General features: G+C 42.3%; 1 protein-coding gene across 1 annotated transcript in view; it reads left to right on the plus strand.

The window, feature by feature from the left end:
* The window catches only part of antxr2a (ANTXR cell adhesion molecule 2a), a 119226-nt gene that overhangs the window by 52548 nt on the left and 47008 nt on the right, over nucleotides 1-19670 (plus strand). Inside the window, exons 13-16 of the mRNA XM_049578554.1 lie at nucleotides 7468-7518; nucleotides 9461-9550; nucleotides 13240-13410; nucleotides 14572-14652. Coding sequence (XP_049434511.1) covers nucleotides 7468-7518; nucleotides 9461-9550; nucleotides 13240-13410; nucleotides 14572-14652 — 393 coding nt within the window. The remainder of the gene's footprint in view (nucleotides 1-7467; nucleotides 7519-9460; nucleotides 9551-13239; nucleotides 13411-14571; nucleotides 14653-19670) is intronic.

Raw genomic sequence — 19670 nt, forward strand, 5'->3', positions numbered from 1 at the left:
GGTTTTCGACAACCTCTGAGTGAGACCGGTTTGGGAAAAATAGATGAAAATGTTTGGAAAGAAACAAAAGTCAGTATCATGAGACAGTGAGTCAAAGTTAAGACTTATTCTGACTTAAAAAGCCAAAATCTTCACTTATTATCAAAACGAGTTAAAGAAAGTATTCTACTTGTGTCACTAATATTTTTTTTGCCCCAACAGAAATGATCTTACATAAAGGGCGCTGTGGTTTATTTTTTTCTTCTTTAACTGTTTGAAACCTGGAGCATCAACACTTTTCTTGTGCTGCATTCAGATGCCTTTCTCAAGTATTTAATTTGAATCCTGAGCAAATTTTTGCAATTTCTTTTACAAACATGGGGGAAAAGGCAATGAGCAACCTGGTAATTAAGAAATGTCCCACAAATTGCAAAAAATTAATAGATTCAGAATTTAAAAAAAAAAAAAAAAAAAAATAGGGAAAAAACTAGGGGAAAACTAGCCTATATTTTTAATTATTATTACTTTTTGAAATTATGCTCTGGATTTTTTAAAATAGTTTTTAAGCACTTTTCAAGGTCTTTTCCTTCCCTTTTTTATTTTTTATTTTTACTAATTTTCTTGTTTTTTTTATTTTCTCTTTTTACTAATTTCTTGCAATTTTGAAGGGGAATTTCTTTCTTCGCTGCTCATTGCCATCTTCCCATATTTTTGAAAGAAATCAAGCCAAGTTGCTCAGGTCTAAAAGGGTTAATATGTTATTGTTATGTGTAAAAAACTAAACTTCCAGCACATTCTCTTCCCAACTCATCACATATCACCACTTTGTCCGTGGACTTTCATGTCTACTTATTATGACCTAGGTATCCTTTAGCGTCTGTTGTTGACATTCTGTAACGGTGTGTCAATTTACGTCTGTTAAATGTATTCGATAAAACGTGTTTACGTGGACTTTTTACGTTTACGTATTATGTGGTAGACATCTTCCTGCATGTGCTGTTGATGTTCCGGGACGCTGCAACCAACGCCAGGATGTCAGCAAAGGCATGGGGTTATATATTTCTGCAAGAATAATCCTCGCGGATATTCACCCTCAGTGAGAATGGAATTTTATTCACAGGGTTCCTACGCAAGTATGGAAAGTATGGAAATAAATTTGATCAATTTCCAGGTATTAAAAAGTATGGAAAATGAAAAATAAAGTATGGAAAAATATTTATGTTTCCAGACTATTACCACTGTTCTAAAATACTGTTTTCTAAAATAGAAAATTAAGTATTTCCAAAAATAATTTAATCAATCCGGATCGTGTTTTATGCCGGGCCAAGCACAGTTTGTGTGAGAGCAAGCGTCTCAGAAAACACACCGCCCCTTTTACCTGATTGACAAGTGGTATGTCCAGTCCGCTGCCCCATGACCCTCCTCCAGCCCCCCAGGTATCAAGTTTCACTCCAACACTGCACCTTCGACATAAAGACGAGTCTTACGTGGTTCACAATGGGTAGATCCAATTTTTTGGATGGATGGCTTGACAATATCATATATAAATACTGGTTGGCCAAGGATTCCCAATTCACACACAGAGCTAGATGCAAGCTTTGTGTGAAATCGTTTGACATCGCCAACATGGGGTAGAAGGCGATTCTGAGCCACATGAAAGGAAAAACCACTGACGTCTTGTTACTGCATCGCTTGCACCCAGAGTCCCAACCTTTTCGCCTCAGCCCTGACATTGAACTTACCTGAGTTTTTATTTACATGCCATTATGGTACTTGGCTACAATCGCCTATTAAGAATTATTAAATATGATGTGAAATATGATACACTGATATATTTACTCAGATGTCGCATATTCTCTGAAAAAAGAAAAAAAAATGCTGAGAAGTCTGGAGATTAGGGTATGGAAAAGTATGGAATTTTGAAATTCCAAATGTGTAGGAACCCTGTATTCAACCTTTATTTAACCCGGAAATCCCATTGAGATTGATTACAAGAAAGACCTGGCTGAGGAAGCAGCCGATCAAAACGCATTAAAAATGCAACAAATACAACTTACAAAACAAAAATCCACAATAAAACAACAACTATTCAAACATAGTGGCCTCTCAAGAGAAACAAGCATACGTGTCTGTCACCACATTCTTTATGATGCCCGTAAATTAATCAACGGGTTTAAGTGTCTCTGATTTTAGATCTCTTTGAAGATTATTCCACATTGAAATGGAGGAATCTGAGAATCAGTTTTCCCCAGATCTGTTAAAACCTACACTGAATCAAGGCAACATAAAATGGAGGAGGTTGCACCACAGTCAGTCACAGACAGAAAAGTAGCTTCCACAAGTTTTTTCTTAGCACTGAAAGTAAAACAAGACTTATCTCTAAAAAAAAAGCCAATCTTCACTTTAAGCTTCCTAACATTAAATGAAATGGAAACTTGCCATCTATTCATTTACCATATATTGATACCGGTGTTGATAAAATCTACTACTACTCATATACTACTCACCAAAAGATTGTTCACACTGAGCACAAGGTGACTGACAGCCTGCAGGAGTCTTGGAAGGACAGAATATATAATACTGACTCCAGTTCAGCAGCTCTGGTGATTAAAGAGAATGATATTAGTGCAAATGTGTCTGTCTGAATGTGGAGGTTAGAAGGTCATTCATTAATTCCACAGATCGTCACATGTCGCCGGTCCCATGTGAGCAGGGTGTTTGTGAAGGTGCAACTTGAGGCTGTGTGTAATTAACCAATCTTGAATGTGCAATGAAACTCTGAGCTCTCCTTTATTGTTTCCCTTTGAACAACTTGATTGCACTTGATGGAAGGTATTTCTGTCTTTAATCCATTGTTTAAACTTTTCTTTCGTCTGGATATTCATGAAAACTGCTCTCATCCCCTTTGGAAAAACAGCCTCACCCACTTAACCGTTTACAAAAATCCACAACAGATTATCGTTTGGGGCTATAAGCGAGGGGCTGCAGATGGTGCACCCTGGTCTTTTTCTGTCTCTCTGCTTTTTTCTACCGAGATCTGATAAAGGCAAATTTACCCTCCACCGCCGCGTTCCTGCTCACCCGCGCCGCCCCTTAAATGATAGACGTCACCTGGCTTTGTGGACCTGAAGGGAGCCCATCCAGGATGAGATGGAAGCATATTTTGGAAAACCAACAAAGGCATTAAAATGTAAACCCCCTGCAGCATGTCTGGCCGCGGACGTGTTTGTCTTGGTGGAGAGAGCTGCTGTTGCCTTCCATCGAGGGACGCGGCAGAAGAGGAGGGCCATGTGTGGCTTGTTAATATTTAAACCCCCAGTCTGCCAGGTTTCAGCAGTCGGGATGAGGCCACGCACACACACACACTCACACACAAACACACACAGCCTCTTTCCCACAATCCCTCTCTCTCTCTGTGTCTCTCTCCCACATGGATTGATGCCAAGAGAGAGGTCATACAAGCTGTGGAGTGGTAATTTCTTTGTTTATGATTTGTTTGGAAATTAAACTCAGAATGGCGTAGCCTTTAGTTCAAATCAAAGGATTCAGGATCGGAGATGTGGTTTTGAATTACATCGCCGGTTTATCCAAATTCAAAAAGATTCACTGCTGAATTGGACGCACTTTTGGACACATTTTCAACTCAGTTGGTGTTTAATAATCTCAGATTACTTCTGTTATTTCATGTTAGGAGTTGTCAGCGTTGCTCTCCGACGCAGAACTTCTATCTCCTTATGTTCCAGTTCCCCTCAGAATCATTTTGATTTCCCACAAACAGGTTAATCCATCCGCAGTTATTAAAAGCACAAAGCATTTTTAAATTTCTAAATATGCTACCTGCCACTGATCCGTCACGATAAGCCTCCCGAAACAGCTTGACACAACACGGTTTGAGCTTGAGGTTTGGGAACGGACGGATTATGGAGGCCAGTTGGACAGTTACGGAGACAGCCATATGGGGACGATGCCCCGAGCCTCTCTGATTGGTCTGATTCCCCCCGGTGTCGTGACTGCGGTGGCGAGCCGCTGGGCCTGGTGTCAGACGGCTAAGTATCCCGCGGTTTTAGTTTTTAATTACGTCGCTGAGCGCTCCTCTTCACATCTGTCCATCAGGTAGCTGGGAAAGAGCAGCAGAGCCCCGTCATTTGTATAATGCTTTATTTATCCCACAATATGTCCAGGAAATCTGCTGCATAATTACTTAATAAAAAGAGATAATCCTGTCAACGTAAGGTGTGGCTGAAATGACGTTAATCAGCGTATGGAGAGGCTACCAGTAGACCTTTACTGGATTTGCTTACAGTCAGTTGTGTGTCAAAGAGCAATTAATTAACCCTAATTGATTATTTTTCATTATTCTAATGACAACAGTATGTGGAGAGTGTGATGGTATCCCTGCGCTTAACAGTGAATGAAACAGCTGTTAGGATCTATGATATGCCATTATTACATTGCTCGTTTTTTTCCCTCCAAAACCAATTTAGCAAATGCATAAGCAGTGATGACAGTGAAGTATCTGTCTTTGATGACTAATGGACAAAGGTCTCACTTTGCCGCACACCTCAGCTTGAGATATGTCCTCGCTGTAATTATATGTACAGTATTTATAGGCCAGCGACTGTGCTCTGCTCCGTGTGGAGTCACGTCCACTATTGTGTAGGAGGACGACTGTGAAACAAGGCTTATCTCAGACCAACCCCGGGAAAATGTGGGTGGAGAAGTGAACAGGAAACAGTGCTTCCTTTCTTATCAACTTCTGCTAATGAGCAAAGTAATTAACCTCGTTTTCAGTATCATATAATCTGGGATAAACGTCCATAAACGTGATGTGTGTATGAAATATGATGTCTTCAGCTGCCACCTTCGTCCAGCAAACACACCAGAGCCCAAATGTATATAGTTTAAAGGAATACTTCATCCACAAAATGATCATTTGTATATCAGTTACTTACCCCATGTTACCTTGAATTCATGAAGAAAACTTTACATGCCTCCATGTTGATCAGAGAATTAAAAACGTAGGAAATTTGTGATGAGTTGGAGTAAATGGGGGCCGCGTTTACAAACTCACACACAACTTATACGTATACTCAGTACTTCCAAAACACATGCATTTTTGCTAAGACGTAACTATTTAATGGAACAGTGTGCAAGTTTTAGAGGGATTTAGTGGCATCTAGCGATGAGGATTGCAGATTGCAACTAGCTGAAATTTCTCCCGGTTAGAATTCCCTCAGTGTTCATTGTTTGGGAGTTTTCGGGAGCCAAATTATCTGCAGACGTCTCCTCATCACCAGAACAAACAACTCAAGTGATTTAAACCAGGAAAATTGCCCAATAAAGCAGTTTCGTGTTACAAGTAAATGTTTCTCCACTGCTGTTCAGCATGTCAAAGATGGGTCGCTAGCCTAGCATCAGATAATGTGAGCTTACTTTATTTCTTATCCAGACGTTCAAGAAATTTTTACCGGGAGCCAAATTATTTGCAGACATCTCTTTTCTCTCTAAATCAAATGGGCCAGGTAATTTAAACCAGTAAAATTGCTCAATAAATCAGTTTCTCATTATAAAAAAGAGTTTCTGCAACTTTAATGTGTGCTCACCATATTTCTTATCCAGACGTTCAGGAGGTTTTAACCGGGAGCCAAATTATCAGCTGAGGTCTCTTTCTCAGAACAAACAGATCCGGTGAAACACAGAATAAAGCAGTTTCACGTTAAAAAAAAAATCCATGTTTTTCGGACACTGTTCATCACCGAGGGGCTTCAAACCATGGTAGCTGATGCAAAAACATGAATAGGCTTCCATAGTCGAGCACACTTCTGTGTTGTAGTTTCCTGTAAAAATGTCCGTGAAACACACTATATTACCCACAATTCTTGTGCGTCGATGTGAAAAATACATGCTGAGCAGTCACTGGTGCACGGAGTGGAGTCCGCTCGGTCGTAAAATCTGAGCTTTGCACGCACAGGGCTTGCGGACGTCCGCTTTTGGTTCAGGTGGACCTCCGCGGAGTCCGCTCCGTGTACGTTCCGCCCGAGTATGTTTGGGCCTTTAGATGGCAAAAAGACAGTCATTGTTATTTTCAGGTGATTATACACTAAAGAAAACATACTTATTATATTATATTTAATTTCTGTCAGTTTATCCCCTTAAATCCTACACACTAGGGCTTTACAGCACTTCTGCATACGTGTAGCACGGCTAGGCAAGTGCGTTCATTTGAACTCTGGTCATGAATTCCATTGAGCAGAGTTCAAACACACACACTTGCTTCGGTGTGCTACTCGTCTGTGTGTGAGACTGTTTATGTGAAAGTGTTTAAAAGTGACAATGCATGTAATTTTCTGGGTGAAGTATTCCTTTAAAATGATATTAAACAGATAGAAAGAAGCACATTTCTAACATCGGAACCAGATAATGGTTGGTATTTTTTCTTGATAAATAATTTAAATGATCAGCATAAGTTATGTATCAGCATGGGACGCTCCTGTACCATAGGGGTTTATGCATATATGGTGACTTAAACCCCACAATTTTCAGAAGACATAAACAGGACCTCCGTGTTTTGGGAGCTACAGCCCTGCTCTGTGTAGTGACTGTGACTCACGTCTCCTGTACCCTGAGAACACAGAAGAATACACTCCGTCTCTCCATCCTGATCCCTCTCACAGATGGATTGAGTGGCAGTGGTGTCTTCAGCAATCCTGCGGTAAAAAGTTGGACATCAGTATGTGAAGCGTCTGACTGACACCTGACAAATGTCACTGTCAGGCTGCTCTTTGCTTTGCGATGCACATCTGAAAAACCCAGTGGAGGCATCTTGTCCTTGAGTGGAATCACATTGTGGACAACCTGCTCCGCAGGTGCCATGTCATCCAGTGTTGTCATGAACAATGCCGCTGGGCTGGTCACTCTGCTGTGGGAGAGGTGTGTCGCGGTTATGTGTGTGTGTGTTTTATCTTTTTTCTTTCTGTGTGTGTGTATGCTGCTGCTCATCTTCCACGCAGACAGGGCTTGGAGCTGAGCCCGAGCCTCCTCCTCTGTATCTCATTGGAGCTAATTAACTCCTTAGGACTTTATGATTGGGGGGATTGCTTGGGAGCACTGAACCCCATCCAATTAATTAAGAGCTAAACGGGCAGCGGCGCTCGCCCCAAAGACTCCCCTGTCAACAAGTTGATTTTCAGCTTTTCTTTATTTTGCACGGGGGGCCCCTGATGTTGGTTTACAAGCAGAATCCTTGTAATCAGTAGTCAGCGGGGCGACGGGGTGCCAGTTGCAGTTACAAAGCAGCCTGGCAGTGGCTGCATCTCCGCTGTGCGACGAGCTCAGGGACGTCTCTGTTTGACTCAGTCACCTGTCACGAATCACCTCCGTCAGCCTCGTCTGTGCCTGTCTTGACAAGGTTCGAGTGTGTGAGTGTGTCTGTGTACATCCCCTGATGGACTTAGTGCTGACGCTCTTTTGCTTTTTGTGTTTATCCAGGTCATCAAAGACCCACCACCACCTCCTCCACCTTCCCGTCCTCCACCACCTGTGAGTATAGTGTTGTCACAACACCAGAATATTTCTACTGATGCCAATGCCATTTTTAGAAATGTAAAAGTCATCAAGCAAAGTCACATAACAAAAACTGCACTTTATTATAACACAAGAATATCATGAACAAAAAATTAGCTTTACATTTTGCTAAGGAATAATTCCACATTATAAAAATGGGCCCATGACTTCCTCATGTCTTTGTGTTAAAGGGTAATTTCAGTTTTTTCCAACCTGAACCATATTGTCCCATGTTTTTGTGTCTAAGTGACTAATGGGAACAATGATCTTTTAATTGATCTGGTATTGAGTGAGGGCACTGCAGCCAGTAGTGTACTGTTGCAGTGTAACCACTCAAGGCATGATGGCACGGTCAATCTACGTCTACTTGAAGCGCTTGTTTTTGCCACTGACAGGCTCAGAGTATTATGACAGAGTCTGACGGCACTATGGAAAGGATCCCTACAGAGATAAACCTTTTTGTCAAAGAGGAAGATTGGTTTTGTGTAATCAGAAAGCCCCAAAATCGCCATCACCAAACCCACCAGACTCCATTTAGATGAACAGTCATTTTAGTGAGTATGTAACTGACATATTTTCACGTCTAACTGGGTGAATTACAGGTTTATTTTAAGCAAACCAGAGATGATTGTTGTTGGAACAGTGGGAAGATCAAACAAGACATCTTGTCAGTTTTATTCCACTCTCTTCCACTTTAAATGAAGTGTGTTTTACGATGATAAAATTAGTGTTTATTTAAATGGAGTCTGGCAGGTTTGATGATAGCGATTTTGGGGCGGTTTCTGGTTAATAAAAGGATCTCAGTCTTGGACAAAGGGGTCAACATCTGTAGGGATCCTTCTCATAATGTTACCAGACACTTACAATATCAATCTGAACCTGTCGGAGGTAAATATAAGCACTTTAATTGGGTGTAAATTGATGGTGCAGGGATTACATTCCAGCCTGTTTTTGGCACTGCCGGCTGCTGTGCTCTCACTCAGGACTGGACATTTTTAAAAGTTGTTGCACCCATTCGTACCCTTAAAATATGAAGCTCGAGCCAGGAGGCTGTTAGCCTAGCTTAGCACTGAGACACACTAAAACCTCGACGTGCTGATTTTCTGTTCATGCACAGATAAAACAAACACAATATTATGTGTTAATTAGAGTTCTTTAGAGATGTTAATAGGTGGATATTTTAACATTGGACAAAGCCAGGTTTGATGCTTCTCTGTACTGTCAGTCGTTATGCTAAGCTAAGCTAGGCTAATCACATTCTGGCCCTGGCTCTGTACTTTACGCACAGACATGAGAGACCTTTTCTTGTCACTCTCTGAAGGAAAGTAAATGTGCATGTTGAACTACTTCTTGAAAACAACATTTAAGAAGTTTTTGGATCACACTGAGAAATTTCAGCTGATTTGTTGTTTTCATGACCTTTTTTTATGTTGAATAAGCCATTTGTCATTACTGGAAAATTACATCATCATATCATAAAAATGTGACTCATATCTGTGTCATCACAATATGCACAAACAGGTTTTGGTCTTTAATAAGCCCTAGAGTTTAAGAGCTCCTTCTGCAGGACTGTATTCATCTGCACAGGATTAAAAATACTGAAGGAAATAACGTGAAGCAGTGAAGTAATTGTTTAGTTGAAATCCTTGAACCACGTAGAGAGAATTGATGGTTGTAGCAGGAATAAGGACATGAGCGCCTCTTCCTTCCTGACGAAATGACGTAAATGAGTTTTCCTGTTGAGAGGAAGTGCATTCACATATTGATAAATGGGATTGACAGAAAACAGAACAATAGCAAACACAGTCCTGCACCACCCTCCTTTCGTCGACGCAGCAGTTGTCATTTACAAGAATAAAGTCAGCATGTGGCATCACACCTACTGTAAATATGAGTAATTTTCCTTCTTCTTTTTAAGGAGCCAGAGCCGCTGCCCAAGAAGAAGTGGCCGACTGTGGATGCTTCCTACTACGGAGGAAGAGGAGCTGGAGGGATCAAACGCATGGAGGTCAGAGCCTTAATATCATCCCCCAACATATTGCTTCCAGGAGCATGAAACACTTTCATCACAGTCACAACGGCACGTCTCTTCCATTATGTTTGACACGTGAATCTCTTTGAAGTTTGCTCAATGTGAATTGATTAGAGCAGGAAATGTTGAAACATTAGGGCATCTTTTCTTATCAGACCTAACCAGCGGAAAAGGACTGAAATCCTGCGAAGATAAAATCCTAGAAAGCAGGAAGCGACACATCTCTGACAGCTGTTATCCTTTAGTTTGTTTTAAAGGAAACTGCTGACAGTCAGGGTTTTCTCTGAAGCTACAAGTTTGTGGAGTTATACAGGCAGCAGGAGGAGGGACCGGCTGACTGACCGCCCGGGCCGCTGTCCTCTTCAGCCCGCTGATGGCTCTGACATGACAGGCCCTGCCATCTCGTCCTTGACCGTCCGAGCCTGATTGGATCAAGTCATTGCAGGATGAAGGATTGAGTGCTGCTGTCAACTTGACATATCCACCTCACCCACCTCTCCTCTCCACCTCCCCCTTCTCAACTCCCAAACCTTGGCAGCCTCTTTGTTATCCTCCTCCTCCGATGGGAATCCAGGTTTGAAAGGCGAGCTCCCCTCCTCCTTCCTCCTCCCCCCTCGCTGTTTTACCCCCTGCCGCTTCTCAGCCCCGAGGAAGTTGGTGGCATTGCAGGGATTTCCCGGCATCCTCAGGGAGCTCCTATCTCTTGACTTTTTCCCCACGAGTGTTGGTGAGCTGCGAGCCCGGCTGTCCCGTCGCTCTCTTCATCCTGCAGCAGGTTGATTCCCACCGACAGGCCCGTCTCCACTTCTGAAGCCTTCCCCCTGCGTGTAGAGAACGAGGTGCTTGTTAAGATCAACCTGCCCTCTCCTCTGCATCCACATTTAAGACGCCGTGCTGAGAAAACCACCTCCACCTCCACCGCTTTGCCGTTGCCAATATTTCAAACGCGTATCGAGTCGGCTGAGGTGACAACGTATCTTTTATTCATCGCAGCCCTCTCTTTACTTGATGCGGCGGGCCAGGGATGTATCCCGGAGATGATTCTGAAAAGCTGTTCTATATTGTCACGGCTTAACCTACAGCTTGAAAACTGTGTCGCTAATTAATCACCTCTCCCCATTCATGTGACGGTGGATTTTTTATCTCCTCCTTGCAACAGATGTGATGAATTCAATTAAAAAGCAGGACAGCTTAACTAACACACAGGCCTGCATTCACACGCTCACACAATGTCACATTATACCACATGTAAATGTGCCTATTAATAAAAGCAAAAACAGCTTTTCAGGTCATTTCGTTTTCTTATGGATAATATAGATAGCAGTTGTCCAACTCCCTTCTTATTATCAGCATATTTATCTTCCTGTAGTGCAGGGGTGTAGTGCTGCTGGAGCGCACTGGAACATCACTCCACCACTTTTTTTTCTTCAAGTGAGAAAAGAGAATATTCATAATGTACATTAACCGATTGAGTTCATATACATTTGTTAAGCGCTTGAAGATCCAATCATCACCAAAATTTATGTTAATAAAACAGATGGAATGGTCAAAGTTATCATATTGACATTTAAGGTGTGTTAATTGTCTCATGCATTGAGAAACATGCAAGAAAACAATCCACCTTAAAAGTTGCCAGTAGCTGCTGGCAGAAATCTTTGAGCCACACAGTGAATTAAATTACTTTTAATCAGCCTTTAGCTGCTATTAATTAACTAGTAAAGATAAAGAGGCAGCAAAACATCCTTTCATTTTATAGTTATAGTTCACTAATGTGTGGAAACTCACCACAGTAGAAACAGCGGTTGCTTAACTTTCGAAACGAGCCACAACTTAACCACGCGCATGTGTCATATGTGCGCTCTGGTGCTGAAACAAACAGCACCACACCCCTGCTGTAGTGACTGAGAGTGTGTTCGACCACTCCTACCTGCTTATTGGCTGTTATAGTTGATATAGCTAAACGTAACTTATGAAAATCCAGACAGATTTTTAATCTGAGGTGCAACTATTATTTGAGTTTGTGAAAATACTTGTATAATGTCGTCTGTGGCTCTGCAGGTGTTTGTTGAGTCTGAGAAAATCACCTCCATGATGTCACTGTGACGTCATTATGTTTATCTCATCGTGGGCTTGGAGAAGAATTAATTACAGGAAGTCTATGTTATAAACTGAGGTTGTGGAGTTTTAAGACAAGGCTGTAGGCGTTTCTCAATCTGCGTTCTTGCCTGGACTTGTGTTTTTGCAGACTTGTGAAACGTCATCAGTCGCAACCCAAGTACGGTTCCAATTCAAAGTTAGCATCCAGCCAAGTACAGTCCAAATGCCCGGATGTGAACTTGCTCTGCCCGTTCCATCGGGGATGCATCGGGAGGTGACCTGTGTGGACTTTCAACAGCCAGGTATCCCAGAATGGGCAGCCATCCTTGGGAGTTTGTACTCCCGAGTCAAACTTGCCAAGTCCGACCTCCCAAGTGCACAAGTCCGAACTTGGCGTACTTGGTATTGAGAAACGCCTTGTGAGAGCCTAATGATAATACACTATCAAGCTGCATTATGGGTAGTGTAGTAGCCTGTGTTTTTGGAGTTTGACCAATATTAGGAACTAAAAGTCAGGATATATGGTGGTGCAGAAATGAGTCCTAAAACCAGGAAATGAGTTAGCATTTTAGCACTCCTGTTTCCTTCTTCTTGGTTAGATGCCTGGTATTAGGTCAGTGGTTAACACAAGCTGAAGAGACTTTTATGATTTGTGCTCCAACATAAAATACGTCAGTAAATACTCCACTTCGGAATTTTGAAGCCTTTAGTGGTCTTAAAATAGACGTATGCTAACAAGTGGCTAAATGGCATTAATTGTCGTCACGTCAAAAGCAGCTTTACAGCCTGGTTTTGGTGGTGATGTCAAAGTCATGCAACTGTGGTTAGTTTGTGTAAAGCCAAGATAGCAAGAGATAATCTTGTTGAACAGAACGTGTCATGATCATAAACATGTGTTTGTAACAATCTTGTTGTGTTTGTAACAATCTTGTCTTGTCAATCTTGGAAAAGTCTTGTTGGCTTTTTGTCAAGGAAAAGAGGGCAAAGCTAAGTCTTGGGTTGGCCTACAAAAAAACATCATCATCCCTGCAGCACTCTATATCTGCCTCTACTGTTTTGATCAATCTTTTTTTAAATCTGTCTCTTGTTTTTCCCCCAGTTTAATGAAAGAACAGTCCTAAGTTGCTGCAGTACCCCCCGGGGGGGGGGGCAGTTGTTTTTCTATTCAGCGTTTTTTATTCACTATTTGCCTTGAAGAATGTCAGAAAAACTAAAAATGCTCACCACAATTTCCCAAGACCAAGCAGATGTCCTCAAGATGTTTTTAACCAACAGACCAAAATAATCAAAAAATGTTTTCAATTCTATAAAACAGAAAAGCACCACATCCTCACACATGAGAAGCTGGAAGCAGGAAAGATTTGGCATTGTTGCTGACTAACTTTTCAGGGATGATAATCTGTATCAGATGAAGAATCGCCTCAACCCCATTACATTTGTGCTGGTAGCGATGGAACTCTTATCTGGATGAAGAAGGAGGACCGCACGTAGAGTTGTTTGCTCCATTGATCTCCAGAAATGATAGTGTGAGCTATAAATTGGTGCTGTGTTTGCTTTTACCTGTCCAGGTGCGTTGGGGCGAGAAGGGCTCGACGGAGGAGGGGGCCAGGTTGGAGAAAGCCAAGAACGCCATAGTGTCCATACCAGAGGATGTGGATGAACCAATGATAAAACGTCCAAGCCCAAAACCTGCCCCTGCCTACCATCACAATGAGAACAAATGGTACACTCCCATCAAGGTGAGTGCTACAGCCATGTACCTGATTCTGATGTCACTGAATATGTTGGGTTTTTTGTCTTGGGGCGTAATTCTTTTCAGTTCTCTTCACTCTAATAAGTAAAATGTGATATCATGTAACCTATAGAAGTCTTCTTAGTAGCTCTTTAAAGCTTTTAACAGCCGCTGGTGGTCTTCAGTCAACAAATGAAGCTGGCTGAAGAGTCATCACGAGACCTGTGTGGAAATTTGGTCAGGTAAAAGTGGTCTGATATGAACTTCAAAGATCGTCTTTGACTTGAGGAAGAGGTTATGAAATTCCATACTAATGTCATGTGATGATACCCGAGCCAGGTCCATTAACGGTCACCTCTCCCAATACCCACACTTCCACTAGAAATACCCACTTGCACTTGGTTGTGCGCGTTCACGTTTAGGCTAGTGGTGTCCCAAAACAGAACTGAGGTAGTGGAAGTGGTTTCCAACACTTAAAACCCACCCTAGATTCCAAGGGAGCCCTGACCCACACTTTCAACGAAGTGGAGGATGAAGTTTCCCAGAACACCTTGCGAAGTCAGCAACGTCGGCAAGTTTTGGAAAACAGTTTGTTACTGTAAAATCGGAATGTAGGCTATACAAACAACAGATGGTTGGACTAGTGTAAACTCATCAGCAACTCGGTTGAACACAGCGTCAAAATATTTAAACAAATTGACTTACCCGAACAAAATCGTTCAGAAGTAGAAGACGTCGTAGGTGCCTCCTGTTTTCAGCATTTCTTCTCCGTTGTTTCATCCGACGGAGAAGAATAAACATAGCACATGCCACAACACAAGTGCTGGAGCCGGCATTTTCAAACCTGAATGACTACCGGTATCTTGCGTTTACCTGCACGTCAGCCACACCGATTTGCATGAAGTGGTGTCTCATCTCTTAGGGAAAGATCTCTACCCTAATAATTCTCATTCCGTCATCAAGGGTCGCGCAAACAAGGGCACTCAATACCAAGTGGAAGATTTAAGGAGTAGAAATGGGACTGGGCCAAAGACTGTTAGATGCTTATAAAGTGGTCCTTTGAGCCTGTTTTGTTTTCATACAAAGGTCAAATGTGGCCATCAGTACTCAAAGATTCCTGTTACATAACATGTTTCTGCACTAAAGTCGCATTTCTCTTTGTCATCAGGGTCGTCTTGATGCTCTGTGGGCTCTACTGAGGCGGCAGTACGACAGGGTTTCACTCATGCGACCCACAAATGCAGACCAGGTAAGTCAGTGAAAAGAACCTCAGCGTTTTACACCTCTTGACGCTTCTGTTCCCAGTGGAGAATCTATTTGCAGAGAGGCCTAAAATACCATCCGTACCGATATGCAGAGGCAGACTGAAGAAACAGTGAAGCGTGCGTGGGTGTTTTACTGTAGGGTGTGTGTGTGGGATACAGTAAATCAGCGTCAGAGTGTTGTGTTGTGTTTTTAGCTGCACAAACCTGCAGCCTGAAGGGAGTGAGTCAAAGTCTCATCAGCGGTCATCTGTGCAGTTTGTTGTATTCAGGGATCTAAATAGAGAGTTTCCTGCACCAGTCAGCAGTGTGGATGCTCCTCTTCCTTTTTTGACTATTTAATGTTGTTGTGGCTCTTCTGTAGATCCCCTGTATGGCTTATTTTGAGTGTTTTTATCCTTCCAAATCTTTTGAGTCACCACAATTACAGTTAAGGACTCATTATTTTATTGCTGTATTGTATTACAGCTGCAGAGGTACAATAATCTGTGTACTGGCTCTCAGCAGAGGAAGCTGCTGGCAGGAGTTGAGCATTGTGTTGTTGTTACCTAACTGCTAGCTGCAGCTGCAACGGCTCACTGAGGGAAGCATGACGGGGACGACCTAATATGGTCAAACTCTTTGACTTTTCTCAACCTCCGCCAGAGATGAGGAAGCATATCAGCTCCACAAACCAACACACTGAAACCCGACGCCCCACAGGCGGTTAGCAGCACACGCTGCTCACAAACCGCCACCAAGTCAGAGTTAACCAGATGTTTTCATATGCTGTTAGCTCTCTAAGGCAGCAGTTTATCGAACAAACCACACCATCTGCTGTGGACACTGAGCTATATGGCTTATCTCAGAATGAATAACATACATTAGAATCAGTTTGCAGAGGGTGTAGAGTGATGATGGAGCACTTAGATTTCATTTCTTGACCAGATTTGAGGCCCAGAAAGATTCTCATTCCTCGTCTTATCTGTACATACATACCTACTGTATAAAAGTAGTCCCTGATGTCTTTGATCCTCTGTGGTGGGCACTTCTGATCATCTTCCTCTATACAGAACTTTGAGAGCAGGAGCCTTAAGAGTCTTTTTAATGGTTTACAGAATGATGTCAGACTGAAAACGTCTCAAGTGAAATAACGTTTGCTGCTCTGTAGGACATGGAAAAAACCTAAACCGGTGGGCCAGCTGTGAGCCTGCCAGTTGCTACTCAGGGCATCACAGAAAACTCAGAATACCAGAAGATCCACTGCAAAAAATAACCATTTGCAGGTCAAGAATTTTCCAATATCATCACAAAAACTGAGCTAAATTTGACTGAAATGTTACAGACCTGCAGGTTCTGTATAACCATTGTCTAAATTTCAAAGACTTGTAGTTAGGACGTGCAGCTAGACATGTCAGAAGTTTTTTGTGCTTTTGTGATGGTCCAACAAGCTGTCAGGGCGAGCATGGAGCCCACACTCTAACTATCTGCACTCCCTGAAGAAATATTAAATTTTTGGAAAATTGAAAAAACAATTTTGACACAAGAGAAGCAGACAGAGGGGTCTACAGTCTGTGTTTGAAGGATATATCCAGGATGTCAAACTGACTCAGCAGCAACAACAGGTTAAAAAGACAAAGATTGTTAGAAGCTAAAGCCGAACTATAGGCTGTGGACCTCTGCCGAACGAGCCAGGGCCAAACAACATTCATCTTTGCACAATGTGATGACACACAGCTGGTTGAATATGAGCAAAGTTTCCCTGCTTCCCTTCACTGGTTCCTGTACAGCAGGGTCGCTCTTTGTTTCACTGTTAGAATCATTAAAAAGCAGCATGTGTATACATTCAGTAGGCTATATCTTCAGTAGCTAGCTAGCTAACCCTACACTTTTCAGGCTTTGATTTTGGTTTTGGAACAGGGAAGAAACGTTTGTCTTTCTCCAACCTCTCCAGGTAACGAGTATCATTAATACACGATGTGTCCCAGGCACAACATTTAGCTCCAAATCCACAAAACCAGCCTGAAAATGAAGGAAATCGGAAACGATGGAGCACAGCTGTGTTGTTGTCGGACCCTGGTCTGGCTGGCGGAATACGCAATGATTGGCAAGTCTGCGTTTGAGGGGCGGAACTTAGCAAAGGGTCAGTTCAACACCACGGTATAAAACAATGTACTTAAACATACACGCATTTATTAGAAACACTAAAATTTAATCTGAATAAAAGTTTATTATTAATTCCTGATGATAAATGGTACGTTCTAGTCTATGTGGGTTCATGAGAGATTTGTTTGGGTGAGGAAACATATATTTGAAAGTCTGCTGTATGTAAACATAATTTTCCTCCATTGTTGTTGTTCTTCAGCATTTGGACATGTAAGATCTGACACTTGGTCTTTCTGGTTGGCTATTTGTCCCACCCCTCTTCCATTGTGATTGGCTGGCTGGGTTAAAAGTGACAGTGACGAGAGCAGTATTTTATTCAAAGTTGAACAACTGTCGGCGACTGTAAAAAACAACATTCGTGCAGCACTCAAAGCAGAATAGACGCTCAGCGCCTCATCATCCTGCTGGTGTTTGTAGCAGAGTGAAATACGCAGCACTCCCAATGCAAGAAATTCACAAAACACTCTGACCTCAGAAAAACACACTTTCTTTTCAATGTATCAAGGCGGAGCTGTCGCTTCACTTGTTGCCATCTTTATGTGCTGTTCTTCTGCAGGCAGATGTTCATCCTCTTCCTCAGCATTTAACTAGAACACTTGTAGGCGTACGTGCTGAACCGTCAGGTTGATGGTATTGGAGAAAAACAAGTAGTGTTACGTTTTCAGAATTTTGTCATCGACTTGGCACTGAAGTATTGGCTCTCGTGTCATCCCTGCCCGCTAAACTATAATAGCTGGGGTGATTTCAAAAGCAGATATATGTAACCTGGACTTAAAAGCTACAACTTAGTCTGTGTTGTAATTTGGGTAAAATTCTGCTTGACATTTCTTGACATACAAATGACAAAACCAGAGCTGTCTTTGTTTGTTAGTGTCAAGCAATACCATTTGTTTCTCTCACTCTCTGTAAGGGCAAAAGGGGCTCAAGAACGATGTGAGCTCGTTTCACTGCCATGATAAATTGTTAACAAATGGGCTGGTGCTGTGTGTGTTGTGTCATTCGATGACCAAACCTGCATATTTTCCTGCAGTACGCTCGTTGGCAAGGCTGCTGTTTTCATGTTAGAATGACAACAATTCCCCCGCCCAGTATCCATCCAACTGAGCAGAAAAAGGCAGAATGAGGAAACATCATGGCTGCAGCTCCCTCTGAGTACAGGATGATAGATGCTCCCACACAAGAGGTCACCTCAGTTGCTCCGAGCAAACTGTTTGGAAGTGTAGAAAACAGAGAGTGAGGCCCACTGGTGAGTAAACCAGTTGTGTCAAAGCACTTTGGATAGAAGGGGACACGGAAGAAAAGCTGCCAGTGGAGTCAGCGGCACGGCTGGCTCTCTTCATTCACATGCTGATCACTGCGCCAAACTCCACTTTCAAGTCTTTGATCAAGACTGTACACAGCGGACACAGGAGAGAATCAAACGGGAGGCCACGGAGGCTGTGTGTGTTTGAAGTTACATCTTAACAGAGCAGCCGTCAGCGGTGGATGGAAACTGAATATTGGTGAAAACAGAAATCATTTATTTTTAAGTGAGTCATGATGTTTTTAAATCCTCCATTGACTCACTGTTGAATTTAAACACAATATTCCCAGCATCAATATGAACAATACCAATGACTTTTATAATAAAAAGGCAAACATCTAAATGATTTAAGCCAATCGTAATTCTACTTTAACGCAAATATTGAATCTACTGTAACACTGATTTGATCTGTTTCAGTTTGAACGGTTTCAGTACGTCCAAAAGGAGTAAAGATTCCACAAATACAGACTCTGAACTGATTGTGTTAGCAGTAATTAAACTAAGAAAAGCCTCAAAGTTACATTAATCTAATTTGGTTCACAGATTAAATCAGCAAGGTCAGATTAACTGATGAGTTTTGCTTCTTTCCATTTACCTTGAAAGGCGAAGATCAGACCTGGGACCCGAGTTAACTGCCTTTCAGTGCAGCAAGTCCAACACTGCCTCACTCCGAAGTCACCGAAATCTGGCGCATGGGAAATTGCTTGTGGCATCAGACACTGACAAAAAAGCCGTTCTTAAATGTCAGCATGATGCAGGGCCAGTCGCTGTTCTAGTTTAATAGCGCTCGGCAGCGTCGGGGGGAAACATGGCAGGACACGAACAAAAGTTACATCATTTGTGCGGCGCTAATTTGTAGGATATCGTATGAATCGTCGAATGAGTAAACAGTGATAGGTAACACCTCTATTTTGTGCGTACAAACGCCAGCAACATGTCCAAGTTGGACAGGGCTGTGTGTACGACTTTTTTAATGAGACACAAAGAAGTGCTAATTAACAGGAGTTTACTACTACTGTTGATGCACAGAGCAGCCACGATGGATTTGTAGGTCGGGGTTGGTGAGGTTCTTCCCACTTTCCCAGTCAGAAATGTGATCTCAGGAGGCGTTCCTATTGAAATTTCTGACTGGTGCAATGGTGCAAATGAAACACACCATTTTACATCCCATTAAAATCCATGTCAGTCATTCACAACTCAGAATTATCCAGTGATGTCGTGCCACCTTTACCAACACATGTAAGACTGATACCTGTGTTAGCGTGTTTCCTAAAGGTTCTGGGCACTAACACAGTTTCCATGTACTGGTGATGTCATATACCTGAGTTTCACTGGACCAGTTTGTACCTGGACCTGGTCCTCGAGTCTAGTTTTACTGGACTTTTAAATGTTGGATTTACAACGTCAGTAGCCCACTGTTGGGTTTCTTCCAACTGTTCAAACTTTCTGTTTCAGTAACTGACATTTACCCACCTCCTGTTGCACAAGTGTTTTTATTGTTCCTTGTCTTCTTTATGAGCTGATGTTGACTCTGTAACTTTGCCTGTCGCTGGCCTC

This window comes from Epinephelus fuscoguttatus, linkage group LG6, assembly GCF_011397635.1.
Source record: "Epinephelus fuscoguttatus linkage group LG6, E.fuscoguttatus.final_Chr_v1".
NCBI classification, from domain to species: Eukaryota; Metazoa; Chordata; class Actinopteri; order Perciformes; family Serranidae; genus Epinephelus; species Epinephelus fuscoguttatus.